This window comes from Crassostrea angulata, chromosome 7 (assembly GCF_025612915.1).
Source record: "Crassostrea angulata isolate pt1a10 chromosome 7, ASM2561291v2, whole genome shotgun sequence".
In the NCBI taxonomy this organism is placed as follows: Eukaryota; Metazoa; Mollusca; class Bivalvia; order Ostreida; family Ostreidae; genus Magallana; species Magallana angulata.
The window spans coordinates 38,003,620-38,021,798 of record NC_069117.1 but is presented as its reverse complement, the minus strand read 5'-3'; the positions used below and the strand labels follow the sequence as shown (position 1 = coordinate 38,021,798).

At 34.3% G+C, this 18,179-nt stretch overlaps 1 protein-coding gene and 1 pseudogene across 1 annotated transcript; both read left to right on the top strand.

The window, feature by feature from the left end:
• The first annotated feature begins 745 nt into the window (after positions 1 to 745).
• Positions 746 to 2,782, top strand: LOC128155260 (BTB/POZ domain-containing protein 6-B-like). Its single transcript, XM_052816882.1, has 2 exons — positions 746 to 1,068; positions 1,323 to 2,782. The coding sequence occupies exons 1-2, from the start codon at positions 746 to 748 to the stop codon at positions 2,443 to 2,445; spliced, it is 1,446 nt and encodes a 481-aa protein (XP_052672842.1). The 3' UTR covers positions 2,446 to 2,782.
• Positions 2,783 to 4,170: 1,388 nt separating this feature from the next.
• Positions 4,171 to 5,678, top strand: LOC128191324 (uncharacterized; annotated as a pseudogene).
• The last annotated feature ends 12,501 nt before the right edge of the window (positions 5,679 to 18,179 follow it).

The window sequence follows — 18,179 nt, the reverse complement described above, 5'->3', positions numbered from 1 at the left end:
ACTATTATTTTCCACTTTGTTGTTGTTCCTTTTCTTTTTTTTAAATTTTTATTGTACAATTATTCCATACAAAGAGGTCTTGACCCTTTATTACAAGAAACTGGAAGGCTTTTATAATTAATTCAAGGATGCTTTGTTATAAGCTTGGTTGAAATTGGCGCAGTGGTTTTGTGCTGGGATTCACAAAACTATCATATAAGATTTATCATAAGACATATCTTAAGAATTAGATCTACATGGAATCTGACTTATGACAATCTTAATAAGGTTTATCAGTTCCGTTTCACAAAACTATCTTAAGTGTAAGAAATCTTAAGAGAAGTGCCAAGCAAATCTCATTTGAGTCCTCAGCTAGGTAAATGAAAACTTAAGTATTTTAAATGTTCATGAAAGTCTTTGAGGGAACAAATACAAACAGTACAATAAAACACAGGAATAATGAAATGCAAAGTACTAGCGATTTTGATTCATTTTAACGCATTGTACTTAATACTTCGCTAAGCGTGAATTCTTTATAATCATTTCCCTGTAAACATGTTTGTACTGTACTTCACAACTGCATTACCTTTGTAAAAATGGTACATGCACGTGGCCAAGTTATACCCCCCCCCCCCCCCCCCCCGTTCACACAGTAAGTGAACATGACACACAATCAATATTTAAACATGTCGACATTACCAATGCAGACGAGCTCGCGCCATTGCGGAAATTGCTGATAAGGTCTGCGTTACGCAAAGAAATAAAAATGGAGACCGCAGAGGATACCAGTAATGTGACTAGTGCTACTTCTACTTCTACTGCCGATAGTATGGAGCAAACGGCGGGAAGAGAACCGGAAACCATTGCGGAATCCCTCTCCGTCATGTTCAACAATAACGAACTCTCAGACGTCTGCTTCAAATTCCCCAACGAGACAGTGGAAGAAAAGTGTGTATTGAAGGCACACAAGCTGATCCTTGCTATCCGAAGCCCGGTATTCAAAGCCATGTTTTACGGAACCTTGCAAGAAACTGGTCAAGATGTCAACATTGAAGATATCTCTTACGAGATTTTCCAGTCTTTACTAAGGTATTTACATTGTTAAGGTCAATTAAGATTTCTAGGAATTTTCATATACATGAAAACATTTACAGTAAGTCGAATGTTTGTACATGTATATAGTCCTACATGTACTTATTTCTATGTATTGGATTACATAATCAATTAATAATTTATATGGATTTTGGTTTTTGGCAATATATGTTGAGTAATATTATGAAAGACTGAGTATTGAAGAAATCGATTAGTCAGAAATGCCTCAGAATCACTGACTTTTTTTTCAGATTTATCTACACAGACAGAATAAAACTGGAGGGTGACACTGTCATCCCGACTCTACACGCTGCCCAAAAATACCAGATACCCTCCCTGGTCAACCAATGCCAGTCGTTCCTTGAGGCAGCAGTTGACAGCGACAACGCCTGTGTTATATTTAGTCAAGCCAGTTTATTCGGTCTCAGGGAACTGGAAACCAATGTGCTCAGATTTATCGAGTTTAACACTACAGAGTGCTTGCAGTCCGACGGATTCCTATCACTGAGCAAGGATAATTTGCGGGAAGTTCTCAAGAACGGAAAATTCTGCACCTCGGAGGAAAATCTCGTGAAAGCAGCTCTTCGATGGGCGGAAGAGGAATGCAATAGAAGAGAGTTAGAGATTACTGGCGAAAACATCAGAAAGTCTCTCGGAGAGAATTTGTATTTGTTACGAGTTCCGTTACTCTCCCTGGATACCTTTTCGCACCTGCTTGTTGCAACGCAAATCTTGGATGACGTCGAGCAGTTAGATTTATACAAGTATTTTACCCTGGACAAATTTGAGGGAGGAGCCCAAAAATTTCAGAGAGACGCTAGATTTGAGAACGCCCCAACGGAAGTTAAAGTACAGACACTGTACGGGTCTTTGGGCCAAAGAACGGCGGGACTAGTGTGCAAGCAGAAGATTTCGGTTCGTTCAAGGTTTCCAGTCAAACTGTGTCAAATCAAATTGTTGCCATTTCCAAGCAAGTCCCTCGATGCTAACTTCTATCAATATCACATGCACAATTCTCATAAACATGAGCAGGGGCCAGATATCAAAATTATCGTTTTGGAGCAAGTGGAAGGCGAGGAGAAAACTCAAACAATATACGAAGGACTGAGAACATCCACCAACCTCGCGCCCGTGCCTCTGGACTTTATCTTCACATCTGAAGGCGACCCTTCCCATAAGGTCCAGCTCGTGGTGTGCGTCAGTTCTAAATGCAGAACGTGCGGTGTAGCCACAGCGCCATTCTATCAAACCATCTGTAAAGAGGCTGGCCTCACCAAATTCATCCCTAAGCGAGTGGTAGTGTCCAATGAAGCTGTAGACATGATTCTCCAAGGTCACAACCTAATCGAAACAATGACCTTCATGAAAGTATGACGCGTCTGCGTTTTGGTGTCAAATTCTGCATAAAATTTTTATCGTAGTATATAAAATTTAACATCATACACTATACTAACAGTTAAAATGATACTAACAAGTATGATTTATCAAACACAAATTCTAATTTTAGCCATTGTGACTCTACTGTGCGCGTTGCTAATACTAACCAGTACAACATGGTTGTTTCAGCAATTCAATGAAGTTTTCTTCGCATAATTCAAATTTATTTTTTATTTACATAGCTATATATTTCTTAAATATCGAACGCTTCAAATGTGATACATTTTCGTTGAATTTGTCTCGAAACCGGTTATTCTTGGTATTGTAAGTATTGTTCATTTTATTTTTGTAGCCAGAAGGCAATGAACTGTTTACTAATAACTAAAATAAAAGCAATTTACTCATATAAATAATGACGTTTTCTTATTATATCAAATTCATAGGGCAATGAATTGAAACTAGGTCTGGAGTTAGATGTCTTCAATTCTAGATTTTATAATTGATTTGATAATGTAAACATTTAAGTTGAAGTTGAAATCATAGCAATTGATTTTAATTTTTCCAATTAGCAAACTAGGCTTGTGTCTTCTGCTTCGAGAAAATGGTGGGTAACCGTATGATTTATATTTTCCCCCTAATATAATGAATTCAACGGAATTGAAATCATTTTTTTAATACGGCGGATTTTATTTCGATACCATAGAATATATATTGAATGACCATTTATGTAAATTTTTTTTATTCGGGAATAAATTGTTATAAATTTCAGTGTCTGACAACCAAGCCCCTGTGTATAAATTGACCTAAAAGAATGATTTAATTATTAATAAAGGAAATTTCAAAGATTTAATTTCAGCTGATCAGAGATCAATACGTTACCGAGAGATGAGAAAAGAAAGTAGAAAATAGAAATTAGATACAAATTTGACTATTTCCCGCAGTAACCTTGCTAATGTAAATGAAAAAATCCATGGTTAATCAAAATGACATGCATACTATTAATTTTTCATACTTTCACAATAGACTTAAGCTCTAAAGGTTTATTCCCACGTAGCTAAAATTCTGAAATTCTTATTCCCACCTAGCTAAAAATTGTGATTTTCACACCTGAGTGAGCATTGAGATAGTCTGTTTTAGGTGTGAACTACCTGTATAGACAACACCTAGTAATATGTAATGAAATACAGTTATATATTCATGACAACATTGATTTACAGTGTTATAAAAATTTCGTAAGAATTATCATTTATTGAAAGGTTTTATATTTATAAATTAAAAATAAAATTTGAAGAAAAAAAATCACAAAATTAGATTTAAAATAAAACAAACTTGATAGGCATGGCAAGCAATTGCTTAAATAAACAACACACAGCAGAGGTTGACGGCTTAATAAGATCATAATTATTTTGTTTCACTTATAATTGAGATAATTTATTAATTAATAGTTATAAATATGAATCTTCAATCAAACTGATGCTTGATGTAATTACAATATTAAATTTCATTAAATGCTCATTCCTTGGTTCAAAGTGTTCTGTCCGATGTTTTAAAGAAAATTGACATAATGTTTGTATCTTCAAAACATAATGGTATAAAAATTTCTTTGATATTTTATAAAAAATAATTAATAGTCATTAAATCCTCATTTTCAGCAAATACTATAATATGTATACATGTGCTGGTAGTACACGTAAGTACTTTTTTATGATCATTTCACTAAGTATGGCAAACGCGCTAGTACGGTTGGATTTTCTAGACAATATAAGAGGAGGCTTTTTCCTTCTACATGCTGGCTACAAGTATTCCATTCGGAACAAGTACAACGACAGAACCTACTGGAGATGTGTCAACAGGCAGTGTCCAGCCACACTGACAACATGCAACAACATCGTGGTGGCCTTTGGAAGACCGCATAACCATGAAGAGGACTTCATTGGACTGGCGGCAGAGTCCTTCATCAGTGGCGTGAAGAAGAGGTGCAGAGAGGAAGCAGCACCCATCCCTACCATCTACGATGAAGAAATAGGAGGACTGCGTGATTATGAGTGTGACGATTCGGTGGAGGACATGATAAGGAAAATTCCTACTTTCCAGGCCTGCAAGTCCTCACTCTACAGGAACCGGTCCACCACAACCCCCAAAGTTACCCACATCCCAGGAAGACATCAACCTCGAGGGACCGTGGACCTGTACTTCGGCTGGTGATCGTTTTCTTTTGTGTGACGATACAGATGAGAATGGGCATCGCATCATCATTTTTGCTTCAGATGCCAACTTGAACCACCTTTGTGCCGCAGACACAGTGTTTAGTGATGGGACATTTTATTCCTGCACCAAACATTTCACCCAGCTGTACACGTTGCATGCCAGTGTGAATGGAACTGTGTTTCCCATTGTGTTTGGTCTTCTACCTAACAAGAGTGAGGCCACTTACAACCGGTTCTTCCGACTTTTGAAGGATGCCATTCAGGACCTACAGTCTGTGTTAAATCCCGAGCATTGGCTCTTGGACTTTGAAGTGGCGGCAAGGAATGCAGTTCAGAGGAACTTCCCTGGAACCTCCTTGAAAGGTTGCTTCTTCCACTTTACCCAGTGCATCTGGAGGAAAGTTCAGGGTTGCGGATTAGCGGTCAGATTCCGGGAGGAGGACAGTGTTCGCATGCTAGTCAGAAGAGCCGCGATTCTTCCCCTCATCCCAGAACATCGTGTGGAGGATGTGTGGCTAGAAGCGCTTGATGACAATGGAGACGATGACAATGATGTTCTACGCTTCAAAGACTACGTGACAGAAACATGGGTAGAAGGGCATCTCACCCACTGGAACCATTACGAAAACGATGGATCCCGCACAACAAATGTAAGGCTGGCACCACAAATTCAATAGGATGTGTCGGCGACCCCACCCCAACATCTTCATGTTCATCCAGCTTATACAGAAGGAGCAAGCTGCGAATGAAGCCAAGATGATTCAGCTAGCTGCTGGTGGTGTTGTGCGTCCAAAGAAGAAGAAGTACAGGCAACTTGACAGCCGTATCCGACATCTGAAGGACCGACTACGACAGGGCACCATCCAGCTGATGGAGTATGCGGATGCAGCTTCTCGTCTCCTTCATCTGGAGTGATGTGTCGAGTGAAATGTGTGTAATGTTATGTTAAACATTTTCATCTGGAGTGATGTTAACAGATGTTCAAGTGATATATAAGATCAGTGGCATATGTAATGATTGCATTTATCTGCTATGTATTCAAGTGTATGATTGATGTACATGATAAAAGCATACTTTAAAGTGAATGTATTTATTAAAGTACTTTAATTATTATGTAAAACTTGCAAAAATATATCAAAATATGTTAAAAATGCTATACACAGCTTGTTGTTGACTACGACTGTACTTAAAATAAACTTTATTGCAACTATGTCTGTTTTCCTTCTCATCACTCAAAAGAATGAATATTGGGTAATTTTGAATAAAATTCATCTATGTTAGATCAATCAATAGAACAAACCCTTTTTAATTATTAAAATTAACTTCTATTACAGGTATCTAATTTTTTTTTTAAACATAATCTTTAAAAAAATTGCCTGATATTTTTTTGTTAAGATTTACCGAAGGTCAAAACTAGAACAGACTATAATTCACCTGTAAATAATTTCCTTTCTTCTTCACCCCTGCGAATGTGTTCGGAATGTTTTCTTTATCGTTGCTAAGTATGTAATAAATCCAGAGGTGCTCGAATGAAAGTTCACGAGACTTCACCGAGATATGTTTAGTTCCTGTGTAATTTCGAGCGGAAGTATAAGTGCTCGAATAATATTTTCAAAATACGTAAGTACTGGTCGTATTTCATATCATATCCTACTTTGACTTATGTTAAAACATGAACATCTTTTAAGATGTATGTCTTATTTCACCATCTAGCGGTTATTTATACTAAACGATAATATTTAGAACAGAGTTATCGTTCGTGTTCAACCACGTGTAAAGTGGTTGAAAACATAACCATTGGGTTGATTAATAAAATCATAGCCATGTTTGATGCTTGTGGTGTGCAATACCATGTTTTTAAATAAACAATGGGTGTCTGTTTTTCATAAAAACTTTGTATATCGAGCCATTTTCAAGGGACATTCTGCATAAAATAGTATAGTCTGTTTCACTATTGATGCTATTAATAGGTCATGCGCAGATCGAAAATTAATCCTGGGGGGGGGGGGGGGGGGGTCTCTACTTAGCATGTTAATTGTTACAACAGCTGACAAAAACTATTTACATTTAAATTATTTATAGAACAAATTTTTCCACCAATTAATAAAGATAAAATTTAAATTCACTAAACCTCAAGATTCTATTTTTGACCACAATTACCTAGATTCCATGAAATAGACTATTAACACGAGGTATGATTTTTACTGCGAAACTTAAAGGGTCAAACAAAACCACGTGGTCTAAAATTTAAATGACAATAACATTCGCAGGGGTGTTCTTTGACACCCTTACCTGTGCCACCATTCCCACTTAGCTAAAATCAGTCACCCATAGAAAACTCAGAATTTTAGCTAAGTGGGAAGACACTGCTCTAAATATAGACACTTCCGATCTAGCTGGTCTTTTTACTAACAGGTTTCAAAAAGAAACTAGCATATCATCAAAGGTAATGATTGTTATACTTAAATTCCTATATATGTAAAAATATATCTGATAATTCCTAGAATACAGTATGTAAATCCGAATGTTGAATTTATTTTACTTTAAAGGAGACTGGATGGTCAAATTAACCTTCAGATCTTACCAAAAAATTAAAGGTATATATGGCGTATTTGGAATAAAATTTTTGACATGAGTTTGAGTAAAAATATACATCGTGCTTTTTATAATTAGACGTTCCACAAACTCTAGGCCCGTAAAACATGTTCTTTCTTTAGTTATTTGTCTTTAAACTTTGCTACATGTCTGATCAATATTAATGAATTACCATATTAATGTGATCCGCCATTTGTAACGCCACTGCGCATGAGTGCGGGAAAACACGATGGAAGAACAGTTTGTTTACAAATTAGAATCACGTTTTTCATGTCTTAAATTAGATAATTCTTATATCAGATGATACCCGAAGCATTATTATTCCGTTATTAATTAATGTAGAATGATATAAATTGCTAATTATGTGTAATAAAGATGAAACACTATTTTAGCATCAACGACACGGTAAAATGAGTGAATACTCCCTCTCCTGAGGGATGCATGTACTGAGAGTGTTTATTTATTCTTTATTCAAAAATTTCTCTAAACGAAAATCCACTTGTGGTTCATAACTTATAAAGTAAAGACATGGAACACATGGAGCACGTACGAACCTGACTAGCAAAACCCCTACAACTATGTATACGCATGTCGATGCAACAGGCACTATTTGAATAATTTATACATATATCAAGAGCAAATCAAAGTATGTTGAACAATTTATTAAACCTACACATGAAAATACTTAACAATTATTCAACACCAACAAAAGCACAACAAATAAATCTACTGACAAAGCATAGATTAAAAAATCACACAAAATACAACATATTTGGCCTTCTCGGGGGCTACTCACATATGAAACTGAAAAACTCCTGGGTTGACATCATCAGGAAATTATTAGCTGTAACTTAAGAAACCCGGGTTGACACCGTCGGGTTAATAATGGTTCCCGGGTTGACACCATTGGGATTTAAAGAGTATTTCCCGGGTTGACACCATTGGGATTTAAGGAATGGTTCCCGGGTTGACACCATCGAGATTTAAGGAATGGAACCTGGGTTGACACCATCAGGTTTAAATGCAGGGACCCGGGTTGACACCAGCGGGTAGATATAACTAATTACATAATGCATAGAAATTTACCTGAATTCGGGGTAACCAGGCCCAGGCCAGTTTAAAAAAAAAGAAAAAAAAAGTTATTACAATTGATTGTGAGAGCCTCAACGACTGCATTGAGAACAAATTAAAATACAAATGTCTTATCTAAAGCATACAAAAGGTGAAGCATGGGGATGGTGGGTGGGTGGGATAATTAAAAACACAATGCGGCTGCTTAGCTAGGGTACGGACAAAGGAATGATGCTACAAGTAGTTACTGAAACTTAATACTGCTAAGATAAGAGAATCACGTGGTGGCTGACCACCAGAGATGTAGCTGCCCATTACGCAATGCATTACCTAATTTGGACATTGAATTTAGGTATCTGCAAAAATTAGGGACCCACTGTCTGGTCTAAAAATAACTACTTACAGAGTGACCATGCTTGTTTGCATATAAAGTATAAAACAAAATCCTACATTGTTGACTATAAAATAATATCCAGCAAATGATTGTTTAAACCTAAATACATGTAGACTACACATTACATAAAGAATGAATATATATACATGAAAATTATTGTTTTATATGTATAAACAAAATTTTTTATACATAAAAAATAACATTTAAAGTTTTACCCCAATATTGTTATTTTTATATAACTTTTTTCATAAAACAAGTGAGTGTTGTAGATATCACTTGATTGTATGAATTCCAGTAAGCAGCGTTATAAAACATCTCCCACTTACACCAGCAGCCATAATTAATGACAACTTACGCACTTTATTGTGCTTAATTCATAAAACCAATCATTATACTGTACCAGTTATCGTCTAAAATGAGAGTTCGTATTCACCCCTGCGAATGTGTTCGGAATGTTTTCTTTATCGTTGCTAAGTATGTAATAAATCCAGAGGTGCTCGAATGAAAGTTTACGAGACTTCCCCGAGATTTGTTCAGTTCCTGTGAAATTTCGAGCGGAAGTATAAGTGTTTGGATAATATTCTCAAAATACGTAAGTACTGGTCGTTGTTCATATCATATTCTACTTTGATTTATGTTATAACATCAACATCTCTTAAGATGTATGTCTTATTTCACCATCTATCGGTTTTTTTTAAAAATTAAACAATGATATTCAGAACACAGTTATCGTTCGTGTTCAACCACGTGTAGAGTAGTTGATAATGTAAACATTGGGTTGCTTAATAAAATCATAGCCATGTTTGATGCTTTTGGTGTGCACTACCATTTTAAAAAAATAATAATGGATGAATGTTTTGCATAAAAACTTAGTATATAGAGCCATTTTCAAGGAACATTCTGCATAAAATAGTATAGTCTGTTTCACTATTGATGTTATTACTAGGTCAGGCGCGGATCGAAAATTAATTCTTAGAGGGGATCTCTACTACGCATGTTAATTGTCGCAACAGCAGAAAAAAACTATTTTTTGTATTGTCACATTTATTTCTAGAACACATTTTATCCACCAATTAATGAAGATAAAGTTTAAAATCAATAAACCTCTAGAATTTATATTTGACTACAAGTACTTAGATTTTCTAAAATAGACTATAAACACGAGGCACGATTTTACTGCGAAACTGAAAGGGTCAAATAAAACCACGTGGTCTAAAATTTAAATGACAATAACATTCGCAGGGGTGATATAGCTCCCAGCAGGTCTACCATCAAAACCACGCGTTTTCCATTTGTATGTAAACAGACTGCACACTCCCCAGGAAACTGCTGTATGTGCCTTGAAAGAAGTAGTCCCTCTGAAAATGACCATCATCTAACAAAATACATGAAATTTCTCAGTGTTACAATTTTTTTAAACTGATTAAAGGAAAATGTAAAAATTCAGTCAAGGAAAAAACAATTCTGGGCTGTGTTTTACAAAAGCACTTATGACTTAAGACCAAATTAAAGAATGGTCATCTGTAAGTAGGCTGGCCTTACCAAATTCATCCTCTAGCGAATGGTAGTGTCGAATGAAGCTGTTGATATGATCCTTCAAGGTTACAATCTAATCGAAAAAAATGACTTTCATGAAAGTATGAAAGGTCTGCATTTTTGTGTATATCTATGAATCGGTCTCCAACCCACACTCAATGTTGCATATATATTTATCATTATGAAATATATAATCTATGAAAATGATACCAACAAGCAAGATTTTTCAATCATTGTGACCTCATTTGGCGCGTTGTAAATTTATGTTTTACAAAACAGTATAGTATGGTTAGCACCTTGTTTTATTAATTCAAGCTTTACTTCATATGATTTAAATTGAGACATTTTACTTTTACCGATATATTTTTTTAAAAATATACATTGTATGATGCTAAACAATGTGATATATTTTTCGTTGAATTTGTCTTTATATCGGTTATTCTTGATATTACTAGCAGCGTTCAATTAATTTATCTTTGTAGCCAGAAATCAGTGATTACGCTAAATCAATGTTCACTAATAACTTGTCTAAATAAATGATAAAAACTTTTCTTATTATATTGTTTTTTTTTTGTTGGGTATTGAATTTATTCAAAGGGTTAAATTTCTGCGATTCAGGATTTATAACAATATTTTTAAAATTAAGGTTGAAGTTGAAATCAGAGAATTACACGTTTCATTTATCCAATAAAATTCATACCAATTCATTTTCAAATTCAATATTCAAATATTTGTAAATCAACTCTAAGCACATATACTAGTACATGTTCTAGTTTAAAATATTGTCTGGGTTTGAGGGAAACATTGGTTAAATTAACCCTCGAGAGAAGAAATATTGCCTGACGCCGAATCGAAGCTCATCGAGGCGAAGACATGGGGAGATTGCTATACCCCCGGCCTCGGCGTCTCGGGTCTGGCTGAAGTTTTTTGAGCAGGTCTTATATCTAATTCATTACTTGTCCTACTTTACCAAACTTGCATGGATATTGCATCTGGCCTCAGGATCATAAATCAATTTCAGACTGAAGTCAAAATTTCAGTCTGTCATAAAATGATTGAAATTTGTACAATTAACAACGTTATACCAAGACACTTTTTATAGCATTACAATTTGGTCACGTCTTTCAATCAAGAGTGTACAATTTTTGCCTTAAATCTAAGATTATGTCCTTATCCTGGGGACTGGGCGCACTTATGGACTTTAAAAAAGCTGAATTTGGGCCATGAATTTCAAATGCTGGAGGAGGTTAAGATTTTTGGAGCAGGTTAAAGTGTTTTGAAGTAGGTGCCCATTGATAGCCATATATAAGTTGCTACTGATTCTATTTTCATAAAACTTGCATAGATGGCGCGTCTTATGATACGTATGCACAAGACAGGCTTAAATAAATGCTGAATCTGAGGCATAGGTTTTGATTGCTGGAGGAGGTTAAAGCTTTTGGAGCGGGTTAAAATTTTTGGAGTAGATACCCTTTGATGGCCATATCTAAGTTATTAGTGGTCTTATCTTCACTAAACTTTCATAGTAAGTGCATCTTACGATAACTTATACAACTGACAGGCTTAAATGCTGAATCGGAGCCATAGGCTTTGGATGCTGGAAGAGGTGAAGGTTTTTGGAACAGGATAAAGTGGAGCAGGTGCCCTTTGGTTACCATAGCTAAATCATTACTTTTCCGATCTTCAAACTTTTATGTCTGTTGCATCTATTGATTCTGATGCACTTGACAGGCTTGAATGCTGAACCTGAGCCATAGGGTTAGGATGCTGAATGAGGTTAAGGTTTTTTGAGCGGGTCACATGTTTATATAGATAATAGTTATAACTTTATCAAACTCTCAGGGTTGATTAAACAACTAATATGTAAATAAATCACAGAACAACTCAAATTGTGTTAGGGTTTTAGAGGTGGTTCCAAAATGAAGTAAATTCTGTTCATACCAAACTTAAACAGTTAATAAAACTATGAATGTGTAAATAAAGGTCGCTTCAGATACAGAATTGTCACATTTATTTCTAGAACATATTTTATTCACCAATTAATGAAGATAAAGTTTAAAATCAATAAACCTCTAGATTTTATATTTGATTACAAATACCTAGATTCAATGAAATAGACTAAAAACACGAGGCATGAGTTTTACTGCGAAACTGAAAGGGTCAAATAAAACCATGTGGTCTAAAATTTGAATGACAAATAACATTCACAGGGGTGGGATAGTCTGTCCTTTACCACTGTAATCAAACTCTGGCGTAGGAATACATTGGACTACAAAAATATCTAAACTGTTCCTTCCATTTAATCTGACAATATTTAAGGTATTTATAAGTAAATTTCCTTGAAAATAATGCTTCTAAATACATTACATCGAATTTATCGAATACTTCAAGTACTACGTTTTGTCAGCGGTGATGGTTTTGACTTAGGTCCAAACACTGTTTTAATTCCGGTTTGCCAGAGTAACTGCATCCGAGGGTTGATTAAAATGAACTCCCAAAATTCGGTGTTGTACCCCCCCCCCCCCCCCCCACACACTCTTCCGTTAAATTTTTCTACTGGATAAACGGACCCGGTGTAGATCCTCCGCTCCCAGGGGATGAATTTCCCACTAAATTCACAATCAGTAAAAATACCCAAGCAGAAATAGAGCTTAGATTGCATCGAAATGTGACATGTTTTTTACTGCCATTGTATTCAAGAATAACTAAAATCTGGGGTAATAAATATTTTAAAAAGTTAGCAACCTTGTTGTATCATGTAATGTGATTTTTTTGCAATGTTTGTATACATTAGATTATAAATATGTCAAAAAAAGATAATTTAAAGAAAAAAATAGTAAAGTTCAGGGGGTAGGTACTAAGGGGTTGGGGATGGGGGGGGGTCGGTCCTGTCCTCAAGCACCTGTGTCCAAAATCAGTTTAGAATGTGTTTTATTCTTGCGCCGCGGCCATGCCATTTCAGTGAATGCGTATTTCTGTCTTGTCATACATGTATGAATTACACTCGGAAATACACTTCAACTAAAGTTCTAATTTAAGATTTAGTGTTGACACTTAAACAATAAAAGGATTTCTTTGGTGATTCATTCGGGATATGAAGCTAACGACATTGCAGAAAAATACATAGTCAGCGGGTTATGTAATTTTTTTCTGCAATTATCGCTACCTTCACAACCCGCATGAATCATCAAAGAAAGCATTTTATTATTTATATTAACATTTTTCTCATAACTAATTAATAAATAGATTATGAACTGTTAGTAAAATTCACTAAATTACTGTTAATGTACGTAAGTACTTTAAATTAGCTAAAAGAAACATGTGAGACTTTGAGTCTGACATCATCATGATTATTTCTTGCAGTCCGTGATTTTCCTTAGGTCGCTGTAGGCTTCAACCAATCGATAAATAGGGCGTGTCAATTTCAGTCCTGGCAATTTCTTGTCAGTTTCAGCCGCTGTAGATTTCGACCAGTCAATAAACGGGGCGTGTAGATTTCAGTCTGGCTATTTCTATAGAGCTATGAAGTTTCCGTAAGAAATAGAGGAAATGATACTTGGTAGATGTAAATATAATATAATATGTTGATCATTTGAAATAAACACATTCAATCGTTTGTCTTGCCGTTGGCAAGATGGGGTGGCTGATTTTCATTTAACTCTCATGAATGATGTAGCGATCTTGACCTCTGATTGCGACCCGATACCTGAACTTTAATTTGCTGGATATCATGAATTCTTTCGGTTTGGTTGAATTTCATCCAGTGTTTTTGGATTGTTACTGGTTGTTCCAATGACATACTTATGTTACAGTAACCTTTTATACGGATTGCCAAATATTTAAGTCAAATTTAATATTTAAGGCAAAATGAACAGTAAATTTAGTACAACCTTTCATAAGAACAATTCAGACACCAACAATCCAACGAAAAATGTTGCCATTATTAAGAAGCACGTTCTGAAAAACACGAATTTCTTGTTTTAAGTTTTCGTCACCGGTAATTGATTTCATTTCATTCAGTATACATGTATATAATTGTTCAATTATTTATATGTTCTGTTGTTGAGAAAATATAGAGGTTACGAAATGTTAAAAATTTATATCCGACTTTCTCCGGAACACACTACCGACCTCAAAAAATCAAGTATTTATGTCATTTTTACATCGAGATCGAGAGTCGACATTTTTACAAATAAACAAACTGCACCACTTCAATTTAGGGGGCTGGTGAAAGGTGTTTAAAAGACTATCAGAGGCAAGTAAAGAGACGATATCAGTAGTAAATTGCATGAATAAATAAATGGTACTAATTGTTTTCACAGAATTTGCAGACAAGTAAGATTAATAGGTCAAAAACTAGCGCGCATATTTTTGTGCGAAATAAATTTACAATTTTTAGACGGGGTCACGTTCACGTGACTCCGTCTATTAGTTTACTGTTAGCCGAAGTCTCAAACCGGAAGGCACGCGTAGAACACATGAATTGAGTCTACGCGTAAGAAAATAGTGCAGAAAGTTTTCATGCATATCAGTAAATATATATTAAAAAAACGTGCATTAAATCTTTTTAAGTCCTCTGTGTATAAACTAAATTCTATTTATAATAGTTTTATTGATCAAAATATTTCTGCTCGGGTTCAAATGTGGAATGGTTACGTAACTCATTAATCAATAGAAGAGGTTGAAGGTTGAATCGAATGTAATGTTCCCAAACGCAATGTGCCATTTTTGAAAAGTTGTGATTTTATTTTGACAATCTTTAACCTGAATACTACCGAACTTCATGCGCAAGCCGGAGTTAAACTTAGGACGGATTATACACAGATGTCTTACATATTAAATAGGTGTTTCATTGGCTTCCAGTCTACCTGCGGTATGACTGCTGTTTGTCTCTAAAGGAATTTTGTACATAGAAAATAAAAACAAATCTGAATTTACCTTCTCGTTTATTGACTCTTTAATTAATTAAACTGAATTTTGAACAATGCATTGTAAGCAAAATCTATATAGATTATACATTTTGGGTGACCAATACATCAAATAATATATACAATCTTATCGATTGAAGAACCAAGTTAAATGTTAATGTTAATGTTGTCCTGCTTAGTTAGAATCAGGCTTGGAGTGAATTACATTGTAAAGTAATGCATTAAATTACCATTTCTTCATGAATTAGGGCATTAAATTACCATTACCATTACTAAATTTTCTTGAATTAAGGCATTATATTACCATTACATGAGTAAAGTAATGCATTACCATCACCATTACCAAAAGTCAATAGGTTTTTAAAAGGTAATTTTAAAGCTAAATAAAGAGTTAAACTTTTTGTATATGTTTCATAAATAAAACATGCTTAAACATATTTACAGGTTCGTGTTCACTACATTGTATCAGGTTCAAACTTAATGACTTATACAAGATTGCTGTTGCACTTGTAGTTCTCAAAGTAAGGTTGGTCCCGTAACATTTACACGCTAATGGCGAAGTTGCCAATCTCTGTTATTTATGTCTCGGACTTTCGAAGTATGATTTTTAATGAACGGAACGGTTGTATCGTAATTCGTGTACTAGGTGATGCAGGAGTTTACACAATAAATTAGTAAATGGCGAACGGATTTATTTTTACCTATTAATTTTGCATGAATCGCTGCAAGAAAATCGTGTGAGATAAGTCGGTCTAACAAATCAAAATGGCGACCGTGACAAACCTTTTTATTGTTAGAGTACTTGAACTCTTATTGTGAAAAGGAACATTCTAACGTCAGGTGCCTGTGTTTGTTATCGGTATATAAATGTTCTCTTTGTTAATTCAGTAGTTTGAGAGTTTTCGGGGTTTTCATAAACCTTGTATAACGGATACCGTCCGACTTGTGAATTTTCTCTTGGATCACAAAATTGAATAAATCTAATGATTTAAATTATCTACCTTGATACAGTATAGTTGTTTTGATTTTCCCGGTTAGTAGTAATTTTCTAAAATTATGAAGGCTGGGATTGAGTAAAATATAGACAAAGTATCAGACAATTGCAAAAAGCCAATTTAACGTAGATTGAAACAACGAATTAAAATTCATAATTTTTGGAATTATATTCGAGAAAATCAAGGACAATTACAAATTCAAACTGTCAAGACCCTGTCTTTCAGTACTCTCAGTACTTTGATTTCAATAGGTGGCACTGTAGCTCCTAGGTCGTATATCCGGGAGCTACAGACCTGCTGTTATTCAAATGTATAATTAGAAATTATCAAAATATGACGGGAAAAGATCAAATTTATGATGTCAAATTTCAAATGAACTACCAAAACAATTTAAGATCAAACTATGTATAGGGATTCCGGCACGCATATTCACCAATTTTTCTTTTTATTGCATGCATTGATACACATCAATGTAAAAAGATGTCATAAATTTGATGCTAAGGACAACGGTTGCCATGGCAGCCAAGACTTATGATAGAAGAATGGTAAATTTTAGCAGTTTTAAAGTAACATAGAAAGTAATTACAGCTTATTAAAGTTATGAAATATAAAGTTTTAAATAAACATTTTTTTCAAATATAGAAAAACCATTGGTGGGCAAATCAAAATCTAAAGAATACATGTATTACCTTGAAAAACGGTGATTTTTTTTTAAACCATAGAAATTATCATTAAACCAAATTAATGAATTGATAAATAACTGTTTTTCAAAATTACATGTTAGAATTAAAAAGTAACACCTGTTGCGAAGTAACATGGTTAAAAAAATAATTTTAAAAAATGATTTTTTTTTAGTGATTCTTAAGAACAACTTATAAATATTCTTTATTGCTCTTTGAGGAAAAGAGGCTCAACTTTTACTTTAGATTATTTAGGCTTTGTTCAGCAACATAAAACTGCCGTCACTAAGGACATATGTAGACATAAAAAAAAAATTCTTCAGAAATTCTTATTTCTTGAACACGTCAAAGCAACGGTCATTCCTTTTGTTACAACGGTGCAGCTTCTATTAATATTGTTACATGAAAGATGAGGATAAGTTTGGTCATTCACTCAATTTACTTTGAGTATTATGTCCCAGTTATGGATAAAAATTCTTTAAAATATCTCAAATTTGTAGAATTTCGTAAATTTCTACCTTGTTGCCATAGCAAAGAATAATGATAGATATTGTCTTTGTTGCCAATCCACAATAAAAGAATAAAAAATTTCCAATTTAAACTATTTTTGTTTAAATGAGCTAAACATTATTTTTGAAATGTTGTTTTAAATTATTCATTTGCCCATAAAATTTTTGTTATATGAATATTGACAATATTTTGTTGGATTTTTTTCCTGAGTAGCTGAAATAACTGCAATCACTAACAATATATGCGTGGCCAACCAAAAAACATTTACATATCATATTATATTATTATATCATATTATTATTCATATTGATTAACAAGCATATCAGTACAAATAAAGCATATATGTAAAAATATAATTTTCATTTTAGAGGGCCATTTTATGAACTTTTAATAGATCTTATTAATCCGCAAATAACCTTTCCTGTCTGGAATACTTCGTCATGTAAATTTTTTTGAAGGTATCACTTTAGCAGATGGATAATCAAATGATAATGTAATCCCCTGGTGAGATTGATCCTTGTTTTTCTTTTAACACCCCCCCCCCCCCCCGAACGCATTCCTTTTTGAACAAAAATCTTTGACAAAAACTTTAATTTTATAAAAATGACCAACTACAGAATATAAAGCTGTAGTGATATTGAATGCTTGTTTTTCATTCTTAGCGGCAGGGGTTTGAAATTATATGTCCCATACGTGGATAATTTAAAACTTTAGTTTATAAAAAAAAAATCAAAGGATCAGGTTACCTCATCGTCAGAAGGGGGTTACTTCCGTCCTAGTTTTGCACCTGTGCAAAAAAGAAAAATTGCAAAATA